Here is an 18,143-nt window from a genome sequence, read left to right as displayed (position 1 = left end):
TTATAAAAATATGTAAAAGAGCCTGAGGAGCTCAGGCTTAAGTCACTTGAGCGCCTCATGCACGCCTCCTCCTGGGCCACTCAATAGTCACCCCTCTGTCCTGCTCGCAGACAGCCAGTGACGTCAACCGACTATCTACAAATTTCACACATGCACAAGAATTCCTTCACTTGTGTAGCCAAAGTGCGGCTGCGCAAGGATGGAATTCTTGCGCATGCGCGAGACAGCTATTCTTCATTATAACCATTACAGTATATACATGCATACTTATTTTTCTATCAGACAGTGGTTTATCGCTCCAGGATTTAGTGCTGATCCATCAATACAAATAAAAAATAAATTGGGCTTCACTAACAGTATGGATATATATGCGTTAATATTTATTAAACCACTAAAAAACATATATTCTGTAATTGGAGACTTGATGTCAAACCAGCAACAGTCCATTATATTATATAATTATACTGTATAAGCCAAAGATCACAGTGGCCATAGAAGGAGAGCAGCATAGCCTAAAAATTTGGTCAGAGTTTGGAATATGCAACTGTGCTCATTGCCGTTATAAAGTGGTCGCCTATTTTTTTTTTCTCTTACTACAAATAACATGTATCTCTAATAGTGTGGGATACAGGATAAGTGTCTGATTGCTTGGGTTCCACTGCTATGACCCTAGAGATCACAAAAACAAGGCCCAGAAGTGCCTTATGTAAATGGATATTTGGAGCACATGCGAGACCATTGCTCCAGTTACTTCTAATGAACCGTTCTATCATAAATATATAAGTGCTCCACTACCCCATTCTCGAGTCATTATACCTACAGGTTTCTGTAGATAGGGGACGAGTGTCATTTGTGAAAAATCCCCTTTAACTGCCCCCGCCTCTCTTCACTAAACTTGTTGGTTTACCTCTTCTGTAATAAGAAACATTTCTCAAAAACTAGTTTCTTCACATGTCACAATATGACATACATGAATGTGGCAATTTTGTTTAACAAATCTTTACCACGCGTAATTTCTTAGGTAACACTATGCTCACGTTGCACGCTATTAAGTATTAATCCATTTGTCCATTCAGGAAACTGTACTTTTAAAGGGATGTGCTGAGTCCAGTGATTAATTGGGCCATAAATGTCACATAATAACTTTAGTGATGATAAAAAGGGGGTACAGGTGGTCTTAATAACTAGCACACAGCCCCATATACAGTATTTCAATGGGTTCATACATAGGGCCTTTGGTTTCCATAGCCTGTTCTGTGAGTCATCTGCCAGAGCTACAAAACTTATAGCAGGTCCTATGCCTGCACTTGTGTGCGTCTCAACAGTCTGTTCTACTGTCATTGAGGCATGAGCAGACCCAGGGGTGGATTAAGACTGCCATAGGCCCTGGGCTGTATGCATAGTATAGGCCCTGGGCTGAATATTATAGACCCTATACATAATAGAATCAAGCTGTTTGGGGAATGAAGGAAGTGTCCTTTCAATCTGTCGTTTTGGGACCTATGGAGGACAATCAGAGGTCCTGAAATGTCTCTTGTGTACATGTGTATTGAGAGCAGGAAGATGTATGGATGCAGGCCCTTCTCAGTGTAGAATTTACACTGGGCCCTGGACTATTGCCCAAACCACCTATATTATAATCCACTACATAGCGGACCTCACATACCGATGAAACAAAGGACGGTGACACGCGCAAGTTTGTCTACGTGAGTCCTTACTAAAACTGGCCCGAGCTCAGTGGGAAAATTACAGATCTGTTATCTGCCCTTTTCTAAGCTGAAGCTTTTTCTCAGATTACACTTGTTTATCCATGTGTTAAATTTGAAAAGAACACTAAGAAATGTGATAGCAACTACTACTTTTTGGCAGCTGGTCAACAGAGAAGTAACAATAAAATGTATTGCAGCAAATGCTGGCACGGCTTACACTAAGGATTTATAGGCTTTCATTAAGTTCCTGTTAAAGATAACTATTGTCAAGTTTAAGTATCTGCACAATGAGCCGTTGATCCGTACAGCACGGCCATCTTGTCTGTTACTATTAGAAGGCTTAATGGTTATATAATGGATATGTAAGCCAAAAATACAGATGAATCTGTGTGAAAGAATTAGTACAGGCCGTCCCCTACTTAAGGACACCTGACATACAGACGATCCCTAGTTACAGACGAACCCCTCTGCCCACTGTGACCTTTGGTGAAGCTCTCCAGATGCTTTACTATAGTCCCAGGCTGCAATGATCAGCTGTAAGGCGTCTGTAATGAAGCTTTAGTGATAATCCTTGGTTCCATTACAGCAAAAAAATTTGAAACGCCAATTGTCACTGGGGAATTTTTTTTTTTTGTCTGGAACTAAAATGATAAAATATACTGTTTTGACTTACATACAAATTCAACTTAAGAACAAACCTATGGAACCTATCATGTATGTAACGCGGGGACTGCCTGTAATAGATTGGAGGAAATGGAGCTCGGCTCAATGAATTTTAATAATGTAACTTAGTGATAAATCTTTCATTATTTTAGGGGTTATCCCAGCTACACAACTAATTTTTTCAAAATTCACATTTTTCAAGTGTTTTGTAATATATGTGTAATTGGGGGGGGAGGGGGGGGGGAGGATATGAGGCTATTTACCTATATACATCTCTAACCTTGTCCCTGTCCACCCGTGGACGTTAGACGACAGCGGGTGAGAGTTTGGGCCTATACACATAGACTCATGTGCACAGCCCCTGCAGAACACCGTACATTATTATTGTACAAATGTTACTTATTTGTCACTGAGAGCAGAGTTGTAAGGTCTTATATAACATCTACTGTACTTCTTTGTAAATTCTAGGCGGTGTACTGATCCCAGCAGCAGCCATTGGACAAATAATAGGTGGCATAATTGTTTCAAAATGTAAATTTGACTGTAAAACTATCATGAAATTCTCCATCATATTATCATTTATATCTCTGGCCTTGGCAACCGTGTTTGTATTTGCCAAATGTGGCAACGACCCATTTGCTGGTGTCTCTGTTGGTTATAATGGGTGAGTTTTGACTTCTTTTATTTAGTATATTCCCTGAAAGATGAATCGAAAGCTTTAATATGCCTATACCAAATCTGCTTACTCTATATTGGTTTTCTACTTATACTTTTGTCTATTGATGTATATATATATATATACTGTATATGTGATAATTGGTTTTCCACTTCTTGGCATACAGCCATGTGTAGGGTCTCCTTAATTACAGAGCCATGGCTAAATAAATTCACACTGCAGATTCACTTAAAGGGGTTGTCCACTTTCAGCAAATAATTGATATAATTTGTGTAAGGAAAAGTTATCCAATTTTCCTATATACTTTCTGTATCAATTCCTCACTGTTTTAGATCTCTGCTTGCTGTTATTCTATAGAAAACTTCTAGGTTTACTTCCAGTGGATATATAATCTGTCCATGGTCATGTGATGGACAGGAAGGTGCAGGAACCGTTATTATCACACGGCTCCTTTTACTCTCTGTGATAATAATGGCTTGTGCACCTGTGTGACCACGGTCAGATTTCTATCCACTGGAAGTAAACATAGAAGCTTCCTATAGAAACACAGCAAGCAGAGATAAAAAAAAACTTGTGAGTAATTGATACAGAAAGTATATTGGAAAATTGGATTATTTTTCCTTACCAAAACCATATAAAATGTCTGCTGAATGTGGACAACCCCTTTAACAAATACAAACTATAGATAATATCTTATACACACACTGGGGCACATGTATCATAGTTTCAGCCAAACAAATTGTAAAATTTTAGCAACTTTTGACGTTTTTGCACCATTTTTTGTGACTTTTAACTCTGTTCTTTTTCAAGTACGCCTTGTCTGGACCTCTGTGCAGTGTGCCTTATGTGTCATTGTTTTCCGGATGTTGCGTGCAACATTTCACTTTTTTTGACCCTTTTTTGGAAGTTTTTTTTTTCATGGACCCGATTTTAACATGTAAATGGGAATTATTTCACATGTGTTAACTGTTTAACATTTTGCACAGTAACCTCTTTTGGCAAAATTCTAAAATTTTTGCTTTTTAAAAAAAAAAATGGTTATTTTTAAGGGTGAGGTCACACGTAGCGGTTTAATTGCATTCTTAATGCATTTTGAAACAGCTGAGGAGAGGTGATTTGCCTTATTTCATTACTGTTAACATTTGTGTTCACAAAACGCAATATAAACGCCACGTTAACATTGGGTTTACTATGCGTTTTGTAAATTCAAATGTTAACAGTAATGTAATTAGTAAAATCACCTCTCCACAGCTGGTGCAACATGTTAAATCCCAAATTATCAGTAGTGTCTTGTGTCCTCTCCTGCATATAACCCCCTCACGTGGCTTGTGTCCACTCCTGCATATAACCCCCTCACATGGCCTGTATCCTCTCCTGTATATAACCCCTCACATGGCCTGTATTCTCTCCTGTATATAACCCCTCACATGGCTTGTGTCCACTCCTGTATACAACCCCCTCACATGGCTTGTGTCCACTCCTGTATACAACCCCCTCACATGGCTTGTGTCCACTCCTGTATATAACCCCCTCACATGGCTTGTGTCCACTCCTGTATATAACCCCCTCACATGGCTTGTATCCTCTCCTGTATATAACCCCTCACATGGCTTGTGTCCACTCCTGTATATAACCCCCTCACATGACTTGTATCCTCCCCTGCATATAACACCTCACATGGCTTGTATCCTCTCCTGTATATAACCCCCTCACATGGCTTGTGTACACTCCTGTATAAAACCCTTCACATGACTTGTATCCTCTCCTGCATATAACCCCCTCACATGGCTTGTGTCCTCTCCTGTATATAACCATCTCACATGGCTTGTGTCCTCTCCTGTATATAACCATCTCACATGGCTTGTGTACACTCCTGTATATAACCCTTCACATGACTTGTATCCTCTCCTGTATATAACCCCTCACATGGCTTGTGTCCTCTCCTGTATATAACCATCTCACATGGCTTGTGTCCTCTCCTGTATATAACCCTTCACATGACTTGTATCCTCTCCTGTATATAACCCCCTTACATGGCTTGTGTCCTCTCCTGTATATAACCCCTCACATGGCTTGTGTCCTCTCCTGTAGATAACCCCCTCACATGGCTTGTGTCCTCTCCTGTATATAACCCTTCACATGACTTGTATCCTCCCCTGCATATAACCCCTCACATGGCTTGTATCCTCTCCTGCATATAACCCCCTCACATGGCTTGTATCCTCTCCTGTATATAACCCCCTCACATGGCTTGTGTCCTCTCCTGCATATAACCCCCTCACATGGTTTGTGTCCACTCCTGTATATAACCCCCTCACATGGCTTGTATCCTCTCCTGTATATAACCCCTCACATGGCTTGTGTCCTCTCCTGCATATAACCCCCTCACATGGCTTGTGTCCTCTCCTGCATATAACCCTTTCACATGGCTTGTGTGCACTCCTGTATATAACCCCCTCACATGACTTGTGTCCTCTCCTGTATATAACCCCCTCACGTGGCTTGTGTCCTCTCCTGCATATAACCCCCTCACATGGCTTGTGTCCACTCCTGTATATAACCCCCTCACATGGCTTGTGTCCTCTCCTGTATATAACCCCCTCACATGGCTTGTATCCTCTCCTGTATATAACCCCCTCACATGGCTTGTGTCCTCTCCTGTATATAACCCCCTCACATGGCTTGTGTCCACTACTGTATATAACCCCCTCACATGGCTTGTGTTCTCTCCTGTATATAACCCCCTCACATGGCTTGTATCCTCTCCTGTATATAACCCCTCACATGGCTTGTATCCTCTCCTGTATATAACCCCCTCACATGGCTTGTGTGCACTCCTGCATATAACCCCCTCACATGGCTTGTGTCCTCTCCTGTATATAACCCCCTCATGGCTTGGGTCCATGTGGATTTGAGACATCTGCAACAAAAAGTCTCAAAAAGAAGCCACAATTTGCGCCTGCCAGGATAGGAAAAACTGAACATGTATCACAAGTAAAAAGACAGGATCATACATAAGGTGCAAAAACTAGCTGCCAAATATCTCTAAAATTCACCTCAGAGAGACAAAACTATGATACATGTGGCTCACTGTATGCCCTTGTACTCCTCTGCCACCAGGCTGCATTTCCCTCCGGCTTCAGGACCTTCAGAGATCATGTGACCAAAGGCAGAGCTTTCTTAAAATCCTACACATCATTGCGTAAAGAAACTTTGGGAAAGTTTTTGCTATAGTCTGCATTAAAATCCACGATATGTATCAAAATGCTTGGGAGAGGGATCCTTACACAAAACACTTACTTATTTTCTATATAAATCACATATATTATTATATTATACATTACATTCTTACAGTTCAGAACATTAAATTCCTAGAAATCCTCATTTAGTTTTCCTCCTACTAAAATATATTGTTATATAATGATGTTTATAATAATTTGTTGCAACAGAAGTTTATTGTATTTATGTAAATTGGAATAATAATTGGAATAATTTTGGAATAATAATTTTTCATGTATCGTGTATTAGGACTGAGAAAATCGATTTGAATGCTCCTTGTAACAGCAATTGTTCATGTGCTCGCTCGTTCTATGACCCAGTGTGTGGTGCCGATGGGGTGCAGTATTTTTCAGCATGTTATGCAGGATGTAGTTCTGAAATTCGAACCATTGATGAAACTAGTAAGGTAACTGAGAATACTGCTTATTTTTTATTTTTTTATTAAAATTCCCTTGTGTATGGACATTCCTCTGCTTATTTTTTACACATTTCCTGTACATCTAGTCTGACATAAGCATAGAAAAGTCACATTTTCTCATTAAAAGCCACAGTTACACCAAACATGACGGACCGATGTCTCAATTGAACGTGCAGCTACAGTGACCAGGTAAAGTGCCAACCATAGTGCCAGGGGCAGATGAAGACTGCCATGGGCCTGGAACTGTATATGAACATTATTATAGCCCTTACAAGCCCAGAATTCACTTCCTACATATAGTACTAGAATCAAGCTTTTTGGGGAGTGGAGGATGCATCCAAGGGTGAACCAAGCCTGTCTGCTGCCGGGGAGAGCCATAGAGAGACGCCCCCCACCATATATGTAATATATTAGGGAGTGTCAGGACCAGATCCATCATATTGGTTTAGTGTGAAAATAAAGCAATGCGAAATGCATACAGCATACCGCCATGTAGTACAAAATAGATACAGCGTGCTGCCATGTGGTATAAGACAGATACAGCATACCACCATGTAGTATAAAATGCTTACAGCGTGTCGCCACGTAGTATAAAATGCATACAGTGTGCCGCCGTGTAGTATAAAATGCATACAGCATGCCGCCGTGTAGTATAAAATGCATACAGCATGCCGCCGTGTAGTATAAAATGCATACAGCGTACCGCCATGTAGTATAAAATGCATACAACGTGCTGCCATGTAGTATAAAATGCATACAACGTGCTGCCTTGTAGTATAAAATGCATACAACGTGCCGAAACTACATCCAAAATCCACTTATTTACCTTGAAGTGCCAGCATGGAATTTTATACAGTAACTTACTGCTACCTGTTCTTCCACATCTTTCAATTGTATCGGCCGTCTGAGGCCACCAATATAGTTGACAGAAGGAAGGCAAATTCAAACTATCATTGTAGCTTCTTTCCAGGGTCTCTCTGTACAGGAAGAAAGGATGGGTCCAGCAAGATGACCCACAAAGATAATGCAGTTCTGTCAACACCTTCTTACTTTCTACACAGTTCCAAACAGCCAATAAAGTGTCACTTTAAAATAGCGCTGAGAGCAGCATCTCTTAAGTTCAGTGTTTGGTGAACTTTGTCCTTGGACAATGGCCTGAGTGCCAGCAAAAAGGGCTCCGAGTGCCACCTCTGGCACCCGTGCCATAGGTTCGCCACCACTGATATACGGTAATAGTTTAGTGGTTTTATAAAAACACATATATTTTTGTGTCTTGCAGATTTATACCAATTGTCAATGTGTTGGGAAACAAGTCCGAGAATTAACACAACGGGCGATCAGTTTAAACACTACTGATGCTGTAGCTGGAAAATGTAAAACCTCATGTAAGAACTTGATCCTTTTCATGGCGTTTTTCTTTTTTGTGGTTGTAACCACCTTCATGACTGCTACCCCAATAACGATGGCCATTATCAGGTTCGTGATATCTATGACACATGTTCAAAGTTATTTCTCATACATTGCCTGTTCCCATAAAGTTGTCAACTGTCATGATTTTAGCTAACTATGGGCACTGTAGATGACATGATAGGATCAGCTCTGCAGTTTTTGGTTCCACACATAAACATAGGTCATAATGGCCAAACTGTATTAAAAGTGAGACATCCCATACGAGTACCATATCATTCCATCTTTTACAATATTATATGCTTACTAGAGATGAGCGAGCACTAAAATGCTCGGGTGCTCGTTATTCGAGACAAACTTTTCCTGATGCTCGAGTGCTCGTCTCGAATAACGAGCCCCATTGAAGTCAATGGGAGACTCGAGCATTTTTCAAAGGGACCATGGTTCGGGAATAAAATGTGTTATTTAATTGAAAAAGAATGTCTTCTGATAAGTTAGCAGATGTATGCAAACATCCTCAATCTATTCTTCACTGTTCTGCGCGTATATTATCTCCCGACAAGTTAGCAGATGTGAAGAACAGTGAAGAATAGAATAAAAACAGTGAACACAGGATCATTTAAGTGAAAAATGCTGTGAAAAACACAGTGAAGAATAGATTGCAGATGTTCGGCACATCTGCTTACTTGTCAGGATCCGTGCTGCTGCTCCCCGGTGTCTCCGTGCTGCCCCTACCCGAGTGTGTGCCCCTCCCCGAGTGTCTCCCTGCTGCCCCTCCGTGAGTGTCTCCGTGCTGCCCCGATGTATCCGTGCTGCCCAAGCCCCGATGTCTCTGTTCTGCCCGTTCCCTCGATGTCTCCGTTCTGCCCGTTCCCCCGATGTCTCTGTTCTGCCCGTTCCCCCGATGTCTCCGTTCTGACCGTTCCCCGATGTCTCCGTTCTGCCCGTTCCCCCGATGTCTCCGTTCTGCCCCAGACCCGATGTCTCCGTTCTGCCCGTTCCCCCGATGTCTCCATTCTGCCCATTCCCCCGATGTCTCCATTCTGCCCATTCCCCCGATGTCTCCATTCTGCCCATTCCCCCGATGTCTCCGTTCTGCCCATTCCCCCGATGTCTCCGTTCTGCCCGTTCCCCCGATGTCTCCGTTCTGCCCATTTCCCCGATGTCTCCGTTCTGCCCGTTCCCCCGATGTCTCCGTTCTGCCCGTTCCCCCGATGTCTCCGTTCTGCCCGTTCCCCCGATGTCTCCGTTCTGCCCGTTCCCCCAATGTCTCCGTTCTGCCCGTTCCCCCGATGTCTCCGTTCTGCCCGTTCCCCCGATGTCTCCGTTCTGCCCATTCCCCCGATGTCTCCGTTCTGCCCGTTCCCCCGATGTCTCCGTCCTGCCCATTCCCCCGATGTCTCCGTTCTGCCCGTTCCCCCGATGTCTCCATTCTGCCCGTTCCCCCGATGTCTCCGTTCTGCCCGTTCCCCCGATGTCTCCGTTCTGCCCGTTCCCCCGATGTCTCCGTTCTGCCCGTTCCCCCGATGTCTCCGTTCTGCCCGTTCCCCCCGATGTCTCCGTCCTGCCCATTCCCCCGATGTCTCCGTTCTGCCCGTTCCCCCGATGTCTCCGTTCTGCCCGTTCCCCCGATGTCTCCGTTCTGCCCGTTCCCCCGATGTCTCCGTTCTGCCCGTTCCCCCGATGTCTCCGTTCTGCCCGTTCCCCCGATGTCTCCATTCTGCCCATTCCCCCGATGTCTCCATTCTGCCCATTCCCCCGATGTCTCCGTTCTGCCCGTTCCCCCGATGTCTCCGTTCTGCCCGTTCCCCCGATGTCTCCATTCTGCCCATTCCCCCGATGTCTCCGTTCTGCCCATTCCCACAATGTATCCGTGCTGCCCCAGCACCGATGTATCCGTGCTGCCCCAGCCTCGATGTATCCGTCCTGCCCCAGCCCCGATGCTCCCCCGGTGTCTCTGTGCTGCTCCCCCGGTGTCTCTGTGCTGCTCCCCCGGTGTCTCTGTGCTGCTCCCCCGGTGTCTCTGTGCTGCTCCCCCGGTGTCTCTGTGCTGCTCCCCCGGTGTCTCTGTGCTGCTTCCCGGTGTCTCTGTGCTGCTCCCTGGTGTCTCTGTGCTGCTCCCCGTGTTCTTCAATGTGTTCTTCACACATATATATTGTTCTTCACATACTATTTTGTTCCGCGTATCTCCCGACAAGTAAGCAGATGTGCCGAACATCTGTAATCTATTCTTCACTGTGTTCTTTACTGTGTTTTTCACTTAAATGATCCTGTGTTCACTGTGTTCACTGTTTTTATTCTATTCTTCATTGTTCTTCACTGTGTATTTTTAATTAAATGCTCGATCTCGAGCAGGGGAAATACTCGTCCGAGCAACGAGCCGTTTCGAGTACCTTAATACTCGAACGAGCATCAAGCTCGGACGAGTATACTCGCTCATCTCTAATGCTTACGTCTTATGTTTGATATGAGATACTGCAGCACACATCCTATTCATTTGATTTGCAGCTGAGTTGCACTAACTCATCTTGGCCACTACACAGTTTAGGGAGCCTTCTACTTCTTGCTCCATATGCTAGATAGAGGAAATTAATTAAGACTAGTAATTCCTATGTAAGATTTGATCTCTATGCCGCAGTGACATGCATCTCTAATGTCTCATAATAAATTAGGTGCATCCTCTTCTCTCTGTATGCCAGAACTATAATTCTATGTGAGAAAGGAGTTAGCATAGACATAAGCTACATTTTACGGTTAGTAACTGGTGTAAATTCTATTTAATCTTTTGGACAGCGAGATACCCCTTTCCTGCCGTCAATCCTCATGCCCTTCACGTGCTTCATAATTTACATTTTCTATCATACATTTAATAATAATCTTTTATTTAATTTATGTTTATATTAAATATGTTCACCAGAATCTGTAAAGCACTATGGGATTTGATGGCTCTGTATAAATACATTACAGATTAATAACATTGTCATATGAAACAATAGGAGTGAGGGCCCTGCTCGCAAGAGCTTACAGTCTATGAGGATGAGGGGGTGACACAAGAGCTTACAGTCTATGAGGATGAGGGGGTGACACAAGAGCTTACAGTCTATGAGGATGAGGGGGTGACACAAGAGCTTACAGTCTATGAGGATGAGAGGGTGACACAAGAGCTTACAGTCTATGAGGATGAGAGGGTGACACAAGAGCTTACAGTCTATGAGGATGAGGGGTGACACAAGAGCTTACAGTATATGAGGATGAGGGGGTGACACAAGAGCTTACAGTCTATGAGAATGAGTGGTGACACAAGAGCTTACAGTCTATGAGGATGAGGGGTTGACAAAAGAGCTTACAGTCTATGAGGATGAGGGGGTGACACAAGAGCTTACAGTCTATGAGGATGAGGGGTTGACACAAAAGCTTACAGTCTATGAGGATGAGGGGGGTGACACAAGAGCTTACAGTCTATGAGGATGAGGGGGTGACATAAGAGCTTACAGTCTATGAGGATGAGGGGGTGATACAAGAGCTTACAGTCTATGAGGAGGAGGGGGGACACAAGAGCTTACAGTCTATGAGGATGAGGGGGTGATACAAGAGCTTACAGTCTATGAGGATGAGGGGGGACACAAGAACTTACAGTCTATGAGGATGAGGGAGGTGACACAAGAGCTTACAGTCTATGAGAATGAGGGACACAAGAGCTTACAGACTATGAGGATGAGGGGGTGACACAAGAGCTTACAGACTGTGAGGATGAGGGGGGTGACACAAGAGCTTACAGTCTATGAGGATGAGGGGGTGACACAAGAGCTTACAGTCTATGAGGATGAGGGGGGACAAAAGAACTTACAGTCTATGAGGATGAGGGGGTGACACAAGAGCTTACAGTCTATGAGGATGAAGGGGTGACACAAGAGCTTCCATTCTATGAGGATGATGCTGTGAAACAAGAGCTTACAGTCTGTGAGGATGAGGGTCTGACTCAAGAGCTTAGAGTCTATGAGGATGAGGGGGTGACACAAGAGCTTACAGTCTATGAGAATGAGTGGTGACACAAGAGCTTACAGTCTATGAGGATGAGGGGTTGACACAAGAGCTTACAGTCTATGAGGATGAAGGGGTGACACAAGAGTTTACAGACTGTGAGGATGAGGGGGTGACACAAGAGCTTACAGTCTGTGAGGATGAGGGGGGGACACAAGAGCTTACAGTCTATGAGGATGAGGGGGTTGACACAAGAGCTTACAGACTATGAGGATGAGGGGGTGACACAAGAGCTTAGAGTCTATGAGGATGAGGGGGTGATACAAGAGCTTACAGTCTATGAGGATGAGGGGGGACACAAGAACTTACAGTCTATGAGGATGAGGGAGGTGACACAAGAGCTTACAGTCTATGAGGATGAGGGACACAAGAGCTTACAGCCTATGAGGATGAGGGGGTGACACAAGAGCTTACAGACTGTGAGGATGAGGGGGGTGACACAAGAGCTTACAGTCTATGAGGATGAGGGGGTGACACAAGAGCTTACAGTCTATGAGGATGAGGGGGGACACAAAAACTTACAGTCTATGAGGATGAGGGGGTGACACAAGAGCTTACAGTCTATGAGGATGAGGGGGTGACACAAGCACAGTCTATGAGGATGAGGGGGGACACAAGAACTTACAGTCTATGAGGATGAGGGGTGACACAAGAGGTATAACATCTTGTATAAGGGTCCCGCCATTTGTTATAGGTAAATGGAATAAAAATAATTTAGTACATAAAAATGCTGCTGCTTGAACCAGCCATCAGCTGCCATACTATATACAGAGTCCAAGGTCAATGGGACTGCAGAGAAGCCTGGAGCTTGGTATATATCTGGAGTTTGCCAGATAACAGATGAGAGGATGGGGCAGTAAAAAGAAAGTTAAAGTTGCATGCAGTTAGGGAATGTAATAGGCCTGCAAAAAGAGATGGGTTTTAAGAAGCCCTTTAAAGTTTTGGATGCTGAGTATTAGTCTAATAGATTGGTGCAGCTCGGGAGAAGTCCTGGAGATGTTAGTGGGAGGTTTGAATTAAGGAACAGAATAATCTAAGATCGTTGATCATGAGTTGGGTGATGTAGTGATATGAGAAAGGAGAGGTAGGTAGGTGCAGCATTGTGCAGTTGGTTGTGGATGATTGATTTAAACTGTATTTGGAAGTAGATGGGCAACCAGCACAGTGACTGACATAGACTGTTGTAATCTGTATAGCATTAGGTCTGAAAGACAAGCCTGGCTGCTGCATTAAGATTGGATTGTAGAGGAGAGAGTTTAGTAAGTCTAGAAACTTACTAGAGACTGGCACAAGATGTATAATCAATTTTACCACTCTGTTTTTTCTAGTGCAACTGACATGAAATGATTGGGAGGGATGCTCAGACACAGTCAGAGACACTAAGAGACAGAGAAAGACACAATCAGAGCCAGAGACGGTCAGAGCCACAGACGCTCATAGACAGAGACATTCAGAGCCAGAGACAGATAGACAGAAACACACAGAAACAGAAACGTTTAGAGACAGACAGAGAGAGAGAAATACAAATAGATACAAATAAAATATTTTTTGTTTACCTATTCTATTTTGTTTTGGCTAAGAGCAGTTATTTACTATCAAGAGCAACTCCGGGAGCTACTGCTAGTTAAATATATAAGTAGACAAAGAATAAGTAGTGTTGTGTATAGTACGTCTTTGGAAACTTAAAGGGGTATTCCAGGAATCAGCATAATTCATATACAAGTGGGCACTCAAAATAGAAGCTAATGTGTAATTAGTTGTTATTTAAAATTTTGCTCCCCTTAGCAGAAAATGCTGCTAACATAGACTGTAATGAAGAATTAAAATGCTACTGTCCCTTTAATCAGTCCGTAGATTTCCCCGTCGCAGAAAAGAAGATGGCCGCTGGTCACATGTCCACATCACATGTCCTTTACCTGTCTGGGCAGGTCATGTGATCACCACTATGTTTGGCTGTAGTTGGTTGGTTGCAGTGCATCCAGTATGGTCAGTGTTGTGGTGATGGCAGTTACACATTATTACTATGGTAACAGAGCAAGAAAGTCTGTTATATCATCACTGGGAGCAGAGTATAAGAGGTAGGAGGAGTTACTGAGAACTAAAGGATCATGGAACTTGTAGTTTCCAGTGGCGGCGATCTTAGTGATAACTCCACCTACTTTAGAGAGGCCATAAATTTTGTAAATCATAAAATCATATTATTTTAGCTCCGTTTTGTGACTAATGACATTGAGTATTGTTGTATTCATTTATTTATATCATCAAGGATTTTTGTGTCAGATGTTCATGTTCCCGGAATACCCCTTTAAGGAAAATACTCAATTTTGGCTAATGACAATCCATTCTTTCAGGTGTGTACCGGACAAGCAGAGGTCCTTTGCTCTTGGAGTCCAGTGGTCATTTATTCGATTATTAGGTAAATACAAAGAGTTTATGGAACAGTTCATTGTCTATTGATCTCTGTAATGTCTAGGACTGTTCTAAAGGAATTACCATGTAACTTTATGCAGGAAAATCCATTTTATTGGCAATATCCTTATTACGTTCTATTTGTTTTTTTCTGTTCCCTCTAGGATCTATCCCAGGACCAATAGTATTTGGAGTTGCCATAGATAGCAGTTGTATTCTATGGAACCTGAATGAATGTGGGACACAAGGAGCATGCTGGACCTACAATAATACAGGCACATCTTACAAACTGATTGGCATCAGTAAGTACCCCTTTAATGCCTATGTTAGAAACATACATTGGGTACAAAAAGTATTCATGTCCTTTAAAATTTTACACAAATTTGCAAATGGACTCAAAAAGTTGCAAATAGAAGAAAAAGAAAGTTAAATGACCCCTAATGACTTAGCTCAAAAAGGAGTTGTTGATTGGGGAAGGGACATTTTAGACGGTGTGGAACATTTAGTGCTGTAGGTTTTTCACATGTTTCGTTTTCACATTTTTATTACTTCCATACACCTACATTTTCTCGTTTTTTCAGTTTATGGCACCAGTATCAAATTTTGAATCATAGTTGGTCTGACAATATAGCATTATATTGTAATTTTTCTGGTTCTCTATTACCTATATGTCAATGGGTGTTGTTATGGAGATGGCACAGCAAATGAGCCCTCTCCATACAGGATTTATGACCAGCTACAGACATAGGTCATGGAGATTGCCTTTGCGGACTACCTTTGCATGTTCTGCTCAGGGCACTGGGAAAGGAATATGCAAATGAATTTTTCCAAAAGGAATAAACACCCAATGGTAGATAGCACTTGATGTCCACGTTATTACATTTCATCAGTACAGCAGAGCCTGCAGTGAACAATTTATGGTCTTTAATACTGATATATCTTCAAGATCCATATATATATGTATAGCTAAGAAGGGTCTTCCGGTGTTTGCCTTCTACATATCCACACATGCAGCTGTTAATAGAGGAGATATGACTCCACTGTGAAGGTCTTATCATCAGCATCTAGAGCACTCCCTCTACTGGCCATAAGAGGGATAGGGATAGGAAAGTTTGTCATTTTATTATATATTCAATATCCCAGGACCATCATTCTACCAGATCATTTAGCATTTGTTACATTATCCCGTTGTGCTCTGCTTTTAGATCACTAATACACTTTTTGATCTTAATGGTACACTATTAAAAGTTATGTTTTTAAAGCACCCATACACTACTCAGTGATGTTTCCCCCGGTTAGTGGGGTGTCTGTATTACATTGTCTCTCAGTGATGTTCGGATGAAATATCCCTGTGGCTTGCTGTGATTGGCCCCTATCCTCATTCATACTTTTTTTTGTGTATTGTCCAAAGATTTGAATGCATAATGTAGGAAATGAGAAACGTCACTAATAACATTACAGAATTACATAACAAAAAATGTCTTTTGTTACCTTTTTTAAAGACAATGCAAACACTGATATAAATGGTTTCTTTTATTTTCTTTTTAGGTGTAGCAAGCAAAATCATCACAATCATTTTCCTTTTTGTTGCTTATTTTATATACAAACCTCCACAGAGCAAACCTGAAACTCTAAAGGAGAATGGAAAGATCATCTCTTCCGAGGCACTTTAAGAAGACAGTAATGGACATACTGATGTACATCATTGATTTTGTGGAATGATATCCCTTATCTGTAGTTCTCACATTGTTCTTCCTCAAATAATCAAAGCGAGGCCAAATAAATAACTGGAATCCATTACCGTGGAAAATATTACTTTCCCACAGGACATTTATATAAGGTGAAGAACTGAGGTCTGAACAAAACTGAATTTGATGTGTTTATAAATATCTTCTTTAGAAGATTTATTGGAAGGTTATATTAACCTTTTCAGCATGACTGATGGCAGTGTGTTACCTACTTTGCTGAAATTAAAGGAAACCTGTCACCATTAAAATGCAGTCTGATTTACAGACAGCATGTTATAGAGCAGGAGAAGCTGAGCAGATTGTACATAGTCTCCTATCAGAAGGTAGTATGTTATAGAGCAGGGAGCTCAGCAGATTGTACATAGTGTCCTATCTGCAAGCAGCATGTTATGGAGCAGGAGGAGCTGAGCAGATTGTATATATTGTCCTATCTGAAGGTAGTATGTTATAAAGCAGAAGGAGCTGAGCAGATTGTACATAGTTTCCTATCTGCAGGCAGCATGTCATAGAGCAGAAGGAGATAAATGGATTGTATATATTGTCTGCAATCTGCAAGCAGTATGTTGTAGAGCAGGAGGAGCTGAGTAGATTGTTCAATGTGTCCTATCTGAAATGTTATAGATCAATCAAAAATTGGGCAGATTGTACATGGTCTCCTATCTAAAGGTAACATATTATATAGCAGGAGGAGCTGAACAGAACAATCTATAGCTTTGAAGGAAATTATTCAGTCCTTTGTGTCCTGTATTGATTTAGATATTAACTCTTTGAATGCTGAGAAATGATGGGGGTAATACTATCAGTGATTGACATCCTCCCCTCCATGTGCATACAAAGATAAGTGCTGATCACATATAGAAATATCTTTTTGACTTCTCAACATATAAAGAAGAGAGACATAAATGAAAAGTCATGCTTAGTTTGCTGAGCTCCTCCTGCTCTATAACATGCTGCCTGCAGATCAGACTGCATTTCCATGTGACCGGTCCACTTTAAAGCAAATGTTCACCTTTGGACACTATTTGCATATAAAAATATTGTATATAAAATTTGAGCAAACTTGTAAATACAGTGAATTACTAGTATTGATCCTGACTTCATTAATGTCAGAACAGTGGGAGGCATCTAATCCCCTATCTCACTAATAGTCATGGAAGCCTGTACACACACGTCAGATGTTCAAGCATATAATATATCTTTACTTTACTTTGCTTAGTTACAGTATTTGAATATATAAAACTTCATTCTACAAGTATGACCATGACCATAATTTAGAGAATGTTAAAGGGAGCCTGCCACAGGTTTTGGAGACAGTAAACCATCCACATGTTCTTTAAAGGAAACCTACCACTTGTAGTGGCAGGTTTCCGATGGAAATATCGGGCACCAGCTCAGGGTGAGCTGGTGCCGGAGCTTATTTTAGTTAGAGTTTTAAACCGCGGTATCGCGGTTTAAAACACTTTTTAAACGTTGTAGCCGGCGCAGGCAGGTACGCGCTCGGCGCTTACCGTGCACGCGGCTACATAGGAAGTGAATGAGAGCCGCGTGCACGGTAAGCGCCGAGCGCGTACCTGCCTGCGCCGGCTACAACGTTTAAAAAGTGTTTTAAACCGCGATACCGCGGTTTAAAACACTAACTAAAATAAGCTCCGGCACCAGCTCACCCTGAGCTGGTGCCCGATATTGCCATCGGAAACCTGCCACTACAAGTGGTAGGTTTCCTTTAAGGAAATCTACCATTAAAATGAAGCATGGGAAACCAGGAAAACGTACTGCTGTAATCTCACAGCAGC

At 42.4% G+C, this 18,143-nt stretch overlaps 1 protein-coding gene across 1 annotated transcript in view; it reads left to right on the top strand.

Moving 5' to 3' along the window:
* Window positions 1-17,689, top strand: part of LOC140120992 (solute carrier organic anion transporter family member 4C1-like) — a 43,859-nt gene extending 26,170 nt beyond the window's left edge. The window contains exons 8-13 of the mRNA XM_072140090.1: window positions 2,841-3,036; window positions 6,577-6,733; window positions 8,025-8,221; window positions 14,545-14,609; window positions 14,767-14,904; window positions 16,151-17,689. Coding sequence (XP_071996191.1) covers window positions 2,841-3,036; window positions 6,577-6,733; window positions 8,025-8,221; window positions 14,545-14,609; window positions 14,767-14,904; window positions 16,151-16,275 — 878 coding nt within the window. The 3' untranslated portion in view covers window positions 16,276-17,689. The remainder of the gene's footprint in view (window positions 1-2,840; window positions 3,037-6,576; window positions 6,734-8,024; window positions 8,222-14,544; window positions 14,610-14,766; window positions 14,905-16,150) is intronic.
* The last annotated feature ends 454 nt before the right edge of the window (window positions 17,690-18,143 follow it).

Source organism: Engystomops pustulosus, chromosome 1 (genome assembly GCF_040894005.1).
Source record: "Engystomops pustulosus chromosome 1, aEngPut4.maternal, whole genome shotgun sequence".
Classification (NCBI taxonomy): domain Eukaryota; kingdom Metazoa; phylum Chordata; class Amphibia; order Anura; family Leptodactylidae; genus Engystomops; species Engystomops pustulosus.
The sequence above is the reverse complement of the archived record's forward strand: the minus strand, read 5'-3'. Positions and strand labels throughout refer to the sequence as shown.